General features: G+C 44.0%; 1 protein-coding gene and 1 non-coding gene across 2 annotated transcripts; one reads left to right on the top strand and one right to left on the bottom strand.

Annotated features, from left to right (window-relative positions):
- The first annotated feature begins 6 nt into the window (after positions 1-6).
- Positions 7-6740, top strand: LOC121568155 (integrin-linked kinase-associated serine/threonine phosphatase 2C). The gene is given in 14 exon segments (XM_045220306.1): positions 7-396; positions 553-649; positions 1077-1223; positions 1386-1503; positions 1754-1860; positions 3819-3916; positions 4953-5036; positions 5248-5269; positions 5272-5320; positions 5409-5453; positions 5631-5753; positions 5987-6068; positions 6173-6248; positions 6251-6740. Coding segments are annotated over 14 exon segments (1251 nt in total). The 5' UTR covers positions 7-240; the 3' UTR covers positions 6298-6740.
- Positions 288-359, bottom strand: trnag-ucc. The gene has a single exon. It is a non-coding gene; the product is annotated as a tRNA-Gly (tRNA).
- Positions 6741-9618: the final 2878 nt, after the last annotated feature.

Below are 9618 nucleotides of genomic sequence, written 5' to 3'. Positions count from 1 at the left end.
TACTTCCGGGTCACGGTATTTCGAATTTTAATTTGAAGGCAAAATCCGAAAACCGGATATCTTAATGTTGCTGCGGTGACGCTTATAAAACAAAGCTTGATATAGCTTCGGATTTCGACTAGAGACCAAAGTCTCGGGCGTTGCCAGTTGGTTGAAGCTTACATTACAACACTGACCATTTCCATTCAGTGCTGCATTGGCACTTTTGTGCCAGTTCATTGTTCGGGAAAAAATATGTAAATGCATGTTCCAAAGAATGCAGGCTCCGACAGTAGTACAAAACGGTTTGCGTTGGCCGGGAATCGAACCCGGGTCAACTGCTTGGAAGGCAGCTATGCTCACCACTATACCACCAACGCTGACAGAAAATGTAGGAGAAACATGACCAATTTCAAAGTAACAACTGTGATCTTTTCCATAATTATCTGACAAATTCAGTATCGGTTATTTTTATTTTGCCATATACATATCAGACTAGCTAATTAGCTAAATGTTCATAGAAAATAGGTCACGGTTAAATAATACAGATGTGCTAATGTTGCTTGTTCATAGCTAACGTTCCTAGTAGCTACTTGCGAGCGCCCCTGCGAGTGCCCCTTCTTCAAGATGGATTTATTTGACGATCTTCCAGAACCAACCCAAAGCGCAGGTAGCTAACTTGATATGTCACATTAAACATGTTTCATCAATTACACATTAAACATGTTTCAAGGTGTCGTAATCAAATAACCTTAGCTTGCTAATCCAGCTAGCTATTCCCTGCTAAACCAGTTATGTAAAGTTAGCTAACTAGCTAGCCTTGTTTTGGTTAGCAAGTCAACTGCCAATTTAGCTAGTTAGCTTGCAAAGAGAGAGAGAGAGAGAGCTACCAAATCTAGCTAGCTAGCTAACCTTACCTGAACAAATATTATCTAACAGTTTTTGTTTCTCAGAATAGCAAGTCATTAGTAGGCTCAGTGCAGTGGGTTTCCCGACTAGCTAGCTACTTGTTAGCCAAGCTGGAACAGCTAGCTAGTTAGTTTAACAGTTAGCAGTGAATGCATTAATGAATAGCTCTCTTTTCCTATTCTTGTCAGCCCCGGTCTGCCCTGCTTCAGGTGGTACAGAAGACATGTCCACCACTGCTGGAGAACAGGGGGCCAAGAGGAAAAGAGAGGCACCCGATGATGAGGAGGTGGTGGTGGTGGACGAACAAAAACTAGAAGAAAATAAAGTTTGTAAAGGTTTTCGACATTTCCATATGAATGTGCAGTATGTCACCTATTTTATATGTGTGTTTGTCTGTCTGTGTCTGGGTGTAGAGTTAACTACTAGCTATGAGAGATCACTCTGTGTCTCCAGATGATCAATCTCTGAGTCAAAGTGATCACTCTCTGTGTCCCCAGGTGTGCCTACGTTGAAGGGGTATGTAGCCACTCAGAGGGGAGAGAGAGAGGAGATGCAGGACGCTCACGTTCTCCTACCTGACACGAAAGCCTGCCTGTCCACCCTTCCAACTACAGTGTAAGTCACCTCTGACTCAGAGCAGTGTCAGGAAGCATCCCAAATGGTACCCTATTCCCTATCATATGTAGTGCCCTACTTTTGACCAGACCTTCCATAGGGTTCCAAAAGTAGTGCACTATATAGGTAAGAAGGTGTCATTTGGGACACATCCTAAGTCCCCTTCTTTATAACATAGGGGAGTGTCAGTCTGCTAGGACCTGGATGATGTGCTCCAGTGAAGTGACGTACACTACTGTCTGTGTTGAAGGTCTCGTCTGGCCTACTTCGCTGTGTTCGACGGCCATGGAGGAGCTAGAGCTTCTCACTTCACTGCAGAACATCTTCACCACACTCTGGCCTCGAAGTTCCCCAAAGGTGAGTGGAGAGACTCAGATCCCCTATTCACTGTCAAGATATTGGGCTGCATTTATTTATTGTATCTCTTCACATATTCAATATACATCAGTTAATGCTAGACTCAGACCACATGTCTATTCATCCTCAATAAACTTGCCTTTCATTTCTAGTGGTATTACAGTGCATTCGTAAAGTATTCAGACCCCTTGACTTTTTCCACATTTTGTTACGTTACAGCCTTATTCTAAAATGGATTACACACAATACCCCATAATGACAAAGCGATTTTTTAAAACAACAGAAATACCTTATTTACATAAGTATTCAGACCTTTTGCTATGATACTCTAAATTGAGCTCAGGTGCATCCTGTTTACATTGATCATCGTTGAGATGTTTCTACAACTTGATTGGAGTCCACCTGTGGTAAATTCAATTGATTGGACATGATTTGGAAAGGCACACACCTGTCTATATAAGGTCCCACAGTTGACAGTGCATGTCAGAGCAAAAACCAAGCCAGGAGGTCGAAGGAATTGTCTGTAGAGCTCCGAGACAGGATTGGGGTCAAGGCACAGATCTGGGGAAGGGTACCAAAAAATGTCTGCAGTATTGAAGGTACCCAAGAACACAGTGGCCTCCATCATTATAAATGGAAGACGTTTGGAACCACAAAGACTCTTCCTAGAGCTAGTCGCCCGGCCAAACTGAGCAATCGGGGGAGAAGGGCCTTGGTCAGGGAGGTGACCAAGAACCTGATGGTCACTCTGACAGAGATCCAGAGTTCCTCTGTGGAGATGAGAGAACCTTCCAGAAGGACAACCATCTCTGCAGCACTCCACCAATCAGGCCTTTATGGTAGAGTGGCCAGATGGAAACCACTCCTCAGTAAAAGGCACATGGTAGCCCACTTGGAGTTTGCCAAAAGGCACCTAAAGACTCAGACCATGAGAAACAAGATTCTCTGGTCTGATGAAACCAAGATTGAACTCTTTGGCCTGAATGCCGAGCGTCACGTCTGGAGGAAACCTGGCACCATCCCTACGGTGAAGCATGGTGGTGGCAGCATCATGCTGTGGGATATGTTTTTCAGTGGCAGGGACTGGGAGACTAGCCAGGATCAGTAAGTACAGAGATGTCCTTGGTGAAAACCTGCTCCAGAGCGCTCAGGACCTCAGACTGGGGCGAAGGTTCACCTTCCAACAAGACAACGACCCTAAGCACACAGCCAAGACAACTCAGGAGTGGCTTGGGGACAAGTCTCTGAATGTCCTTGAGTGACCCAACCAGAGCCCAGACTTGAATCCGATTGAACATCTCTGGAGAGACCTGAAAATAGTTGTGCAGCGACGTTCCCCATCCAACCTGACAGAGCTTGAGAGGATCTGCAGAGAAGAATGGTCCTCTGTAGCTCAGCTGGTAGAGCACGGCGTTTGTAACGCCAAGGTAGTGGGTTCTCCGACCACAAAAAAAAAAATTATGCACGCATGACTGTAAGTCGCTTTGATAAAGCTTTTTAAATGGAGAAACTCCCCAAATAGAGGTGTGCCAAGCTTGTAGCGTCATACCCAAGAAGACTCCAGGCTGTAATTGCTGCCAAAGGTGCTTCAACAAAGTACTGAGTAAAGGGTCTGAATACTTATGTAGGCCGTCATTGTAAATAAGAATTTGTTTTTAACTGACTTGCCTAGTTAAATAAAGGTAAAAAAAAAAAGGGTGATATTTCAGTTTTTTATTTGTAATACATTTTCAGAAACATTTCTAAAAACCAGTTTTTGCTTTGTCATTATGGGGTATTGTGTGTAGATTGATGAAGGAAAAACACAATCTAATCAATTTTAGAATAAGGCTGTAACGTAACAAAATGTGGAAAAGGTCAAGGGGTCTGAATACTTTACGAATGCACTGTTTCTCTTCACAATATTCTAGAACATCCATCAATATCTAATGCATATTGTGTATCTCCTCCTCCCACAGTAGAAACGGAGAACCTGGACAAACTGGTGAAGAAGTGCCTACTAGACACCTTCCGACAGACAGATGAAGACTTCCTGAAAAAAGCCTCCAGCCAATAAGTGCTTAGTCTCGTAAACCCGACCCTAGGCAACAGCAGTGACTAGGTTCTGGTAGATATGATGGACTCTCTTGGTAACTTCGACAAGGGAAAACAATTTGTTCCGGGGTGGGTCCTCTCCCAATAAATCACGAGGCAGACATGCCAGAACGTCGTGATTCGAAACCAAAGTTTGTGGTTTCAGTGAAGGTAGTTGATGTAAACTAGCCACTTTCGAAATACACTCATTAAAAATAACCTCTGTGTTGGGCTTCCCGAGTGGCATAGCGATCTAAGGCACTGCATCGCAGTGCTTGAGGCGAGGCGTCACTACAGACCCAGGCTGTGTCACAACCGGCCGTGACCGGGAGTCCCATAGGGTGGCGCACAATTGGCCCAGCGTCGTCCGGGTTAGGGGAGGGTTTGGCTGGGGGGGGCTTTACTTGGCTCATTGCGCTCTAGCGAGTCCTTGTGGTGGGCCGGGTGCCTGCAGGCTGACTTTGTTTGTCAGTTGTACAGTGTTTCCTCCAACACATTGGAGCAGGTGTTAAGGAGCGTGGTTTGGCGGGTCATGTTTTGGAGGACGCATGACTCGACCTTTGTCTCTCCCGAGCCCGTTGGGGAGTTGCAGTGATGACACAAGATACAAATTTAAAAAGGGTGTAAAATATAAAAAATAAATAAATAACCTCTGTGATCTCCATCTTGCTAGCTACTATTTCATATCTTATTCAAGCGGATAAGGCAGTGACGTAGGTATTGACGTAGTTCCTCTATGCCAAACTGACGTTCTGTTAACTGACATGTTAAGCTGGAACATTGAAACATTGTGGGAGGCAACACGGATGTCTAGTAAGTGTTTTGAATGTCTGAGCATTACTATGGTTGAGTCCCAAATGACACCCTATTCCCTACATAGCTGTGTGTCCCAAATGGGCCCTGGTCAAAGGTAGTGGGAGTATTTTAGAAGCCCTTTAAATTGATGAGTTAAATTTGTTCTACATTAATGACTGTATGAAGCGATGTGTACAGTGTGTCTGATCTGGTCCCACAGGAAGCCTGCCTGGATGGATGGCTTTACAGCCACCTGTATGTTAGTGGTGGATGACATGGTGTATGTGGCCAACCTGGGAGACAGCAGGGTAAGGCGCTGCTCTGCTCTCACATGGGCCCTGGTCAAAAGTAGTGCACTAGGGAGTAGGGAATAGGCTGCAATTTTATATGTAACCGTAGTTTCAACCTGTTTATTTAGCCATCATCAATTATGATATTGCTATAGGAAGCTGCTGTTTGATTCCATTGTGTTGTAGTAACCTTCCTCACTTGTAACATTGTGCCTCTGTCTCTCTGTAGGCAGTTTTCTGTCAGATGGAACAGGAAATGCAGGGCAGGGCATACTGGCGCTCAGTAAGGAACACAACCCCACCATCAGTATGAAAAATGTATGCACTCACTAACTGTTAAGTCGCTCTGGATAAGAGCGTCTGCTAAATGACTAAAATGTAATAATGTAAAATATACGAGGAGCGCATGAGGATCCAGCGGGCTGGTGGCACAGTCAGATACTTGGCTTTCACTGGGCTTTCATATCTTTTCTCTGTATATCTGTGCCTGGAAAAAAACATCAACAACAAAAATACTCTTTGATAAGTACTAGTGATATCCTTGACCTGCTCTGTGAGGAGGAATAACTTTTATCAACTCTTTATCCATGGTTGCTGCTGTGTGTGTTGCTCCAGGGGTGGGCGAGTCCTTGGGGTGCTGGAAGTGTCCAAGTCTATAGGAGATGGACAGTACAAACGCATTGGAGTCATATCCACACCCGACCTCAGGCGCTGTCAGCTTACACCCAATGACAGGTAAGACACTGACTGTTTCAACCAATGACCGTTAAGACATGTACAGTTTCAACCAATGACAGGTAACACTACGCCAGGTACTCCCAGCCAGGCCCTGTTCCAATACTTTGTAAATGCATTCTCTTTTCCTCCCTTCCTTGAAGTAGTCACTGAACTGACATGAGTTGGACTTGGAAAGGCACATTGAATTTGTTGGTGGATTGATGGGTGATCTCTCTCTCTCTCTCTCTCAGGTTCATTATCCTGGGCTGTGATGGTCTGTTTAAAGTGTTCTCTGCAGAGGAAGCTGTTAAATACGTTCTCAACGTCCTGCAGGTATACATCATGTTCACAATGTGTGTTTATTTAAAAAATATATGTCTCAGAGAGTGTGTGTGTGTATGCTGTGGTGTGTGACACTGTCTTGTGGGTATTTTCAGAATGGGAGTGTTGAGAGGAAGGAGGGGCAGACAGAGGAGGAGGGCCGCTATGAAGCAGCATGTCAGAGACTGGCCAATGTTGTGCCGACAACGTTACCGTCATACTGGTGTCTGTTAGCTTCTGAACAACAGACACCCGATCTTGCCCGTCATTGATGTGTCTGTCATTGCGTGCCTCTGAGAGCTATGTCCACCGTGGCTCCAGACCTTAAAACATGAACAGATCCCACTGCTGCCAGCAACAGACAAACATCAGACATGTTGGTCAACCATTCATTTTAAAAGAGGTGTTCTAATCTCTAACTCAATGTGAACTGTATACCCTACGCATGTATGCAATGCAATTGCTAATTGCTTGTGTTGCGTACTTGCGTAGGGTGTAAATTAGGCTTAATCCTCTGTACTGCCCTGTACTGCTTATCCTGATGACTACTGATGATTTAAATGGGCTTTGTTTTCTGTCTAATACATTGTCTTGTCTAATTTGTGCACATGTTGTTTTATTGCCTTCAATGTTAAATTTGTATTTTTCTTTGGGTTACTTTTAATAAAGTATTTCAGAACAGAATTTCAGAGATTGTCCCATAAAATTCAACACATGTACACAACCCTGTATGATCCAATCGGAAGCTGTTCTAGATTTAATGGACTCCTATCTTCCTCCCTGTCCCCTCCACCCTGGATAATACAGATGTATGTCTGTCCCTTCCCTCTCTGTCCCAAGTCTCCTACAAGTTCATATCATGAACATACATTAGGATTTTCTTTATTGTATCCAATCAGAAATTTAAGAAGAATTCGTGTTGTATTGCATTACTGTCTGCAAAACATGGAGGGCAATGCCTACTCATAATTGGTTAAAATCACATGATGCACACCAGATGATGTCCCTCTTTATCAAGACAAATTTCCCCTCATGGACAATAAAGTAAATTCTATCCATTTGTAGGACACCTGGGATACACTTGGAAACCCCATCTTTAACAATAGCCTATTATTTTTCTCCCACAGTAATGAATGGGTTTGGCCATTAGATGGTGCTATCAAACCGTTTCTCAACCTCACACAAGATGAAGGCCTGTAACGGGCGAGACAGAGAGTTATGCCATCAGACAGAGCTACACATCTTCAGCTTGTCTTGGTATGTATGCCCCAGGAGATTTACACTGTACAAAAATATAAATGCAACATGTAAAGTGTTGGTCCCATGTTTCATGAGCTGAAATAAAAGATCCCAGAAATTTTCCATACGCACAAAATGCTTATTTCTGTCAAATGTTGTGCACAAATTTGTTCACAGCCCTGTTAGTGAGCATTTCTCCTTTGACAAGATAATCCATCCACCTGACAGGTGTGGCATATCAAGAAGCTGATTAAACAGCATGATCATTACACAAGTGGACCTTGTGCTGGGGACAATAAAAGGCTACTCTAAAATGTGCACTTTTGTCACACAACACAATTCCACAGATGTCTCAAGTTTTGAGGGAACGTGCAATTGGCATGCTGACTGCAGGAATGTCCACCAGAGAATTGAATTATTCATTTCTCTGCCATAAACCGCCTCCAACGTCGTTTTAGAGAATTTGGCAGTACGTCCAACCGGCCTCACAACTGCAGACCACGTGTATGGCATTGTGTGGGGGAGTGGTTTGCTGATGTCAACGTGAACAGTGGCGGTGGGGTTATGGTATGGGCAGGCATAAGCTACGGACAACAAACACAATTGCATTTTATCTATGGCAATTTGAACGCACAGAGATACCGTGACGAGATCCTGAGGCCCATTGTCATACCATTCATCCGCCGTCATCACCTCATGTTTTAGCATGATAATGCACAGCTCCATGTTGCAAGGATCTGTACACAATTCCTGGAAGCTGAAAATGTCCCAGTTCTTCCATGGCCTGCATACTCACCAGACATGCCACCCATTGAGCATGTTTGGGAGGCTCTGGATTAACGTGTACGACAGCGTGTCCGATCCACTCTCCATGCGCACCTTCCTCACCCGCGTCGTCCACGTCTCTTCCGACTGAGGCCCAGATGAAGGGTTGAGCAGTGGAGAAACAATGTTCAGATCCAGGGGGGAAACAAGTCAGTAGTCAGGTCACCTCTTGCCACCCCCAGTCGTATTATAGGCCTACAGCCTGTTCATAAATGGCATGTCATATTGATATAGAAAACAGGGCTGTTTTAGAGTATTTGGGAATATGTGTAGGTTTGCAGACAGTGTATCCAAGGTTTGCAGACAATGTATCCATGGTGTGTACCCTGACAGAACGGTCTGGGATCCTTAGGATATCCCTACCCTAACCATAACCCTTAACGTAACCATTTTACATTTCAATTTAAATCGGGTAGGGACGTCCCAGGGATACCGAATAGCACAGACCCTAACAGAACAGTTGTTCTTCCTGTTATCTGTGTTCCTCCTGAAGCAGTGATGTGTTTATGGAACAGGCTGAATGTTCTAATAGCTTGCCTCAGGCTGTTGATTTAAATCACCATATCATTCTTTAGATAACTCTGCTGTTATATCATCACCAGCCAGCCAGCCTGACTGAGAGCTGCATCTGTTAGAGCAGGCTGCAGGATTCCTCTCTCTCTCTCTCTCCCTCTCTCTCTCTCTCTCTCTCTCTCTCTCTCTCTCTCTCTCTCTCTGTGTTTCTCTCTGCCCCCCTCTCTGTGTGTTTCTCTCTGCCCCCCTCTCTCTCTTCTCTCTCTCTCTCTCTCTCTCTCTGTGTTTCTCTCTGCCCCCCTCTCTGTGTGTTTCTCTCTGCCCCCCTCTCTCTCTCTCTCTCTCTCTCTCTGTGTCTCTTCCTCAATTCAATTCAATTCAAGGGGCGTTATTGGTAAGGAAACATGTTTACATTGCCAAAGCAAGTGAAATAGATAATAAACAAAAGTGAAATAAACAATTAAAAAAGAACAGTAAACATTACATAAAAGTTCCAAAAGAATAAAGACATTTCAAATGTCTTATTATGTCTATATACATTGTTGTAATGATGTGCAAATAGTTAAACTACAGAAGGGAAAATAAATAAACATAAATATTGGTTGTATTTACAATTATTTGTTCTTAACAGGTTGACCTTTTCTTTTGGCAACAGGTCACAAATCTTGCTGCTGTGAATGCACACTGTGGTATTTCACCCAATAGATATGGGACTTTATCAAAATTGGATTTGTTTTCAAATTCTTTGTGGGTCTGTGTAATCTGAGGGAGATATGTGTCTCTAATATGGTCATACATTTGGCAGGAGGTTAGGAAATGCAGCTCAGTTTCCACCTCGTTCTGTGGGCAGTGTGCACATAGCCTGTCTACTCTTGAGAGCCAGGTCTGCCTACGGCGGTCTTTCTCAATAGCAAGGCTATGCTCACTGAGTCTGTACATAGTCAAAGCGTTCCTTAATTTTGGGTCAGTCACAGTGGTCAGGTAT

This window comes from Coregonus clupeaformis, chromosome 6, assembly GCF_020615455.1.
Source record: "Coregonus clupeaformis isolate EN_2021a chromosome 6, ASM2061545v1, whole genome shotgun sequence".
Lineage (NCBI taxonomy): Eukaryota > Metazoa > Chordata > Actinopteri > Salmoniformes > Salmonidae > Coregonus > Coregonus clupeaformis.
The sequence above is the reverse complement of the archived record's forward strand: the minus strand, read 5'-3'. Positions and strand labels throughout refer to the sequence as shown.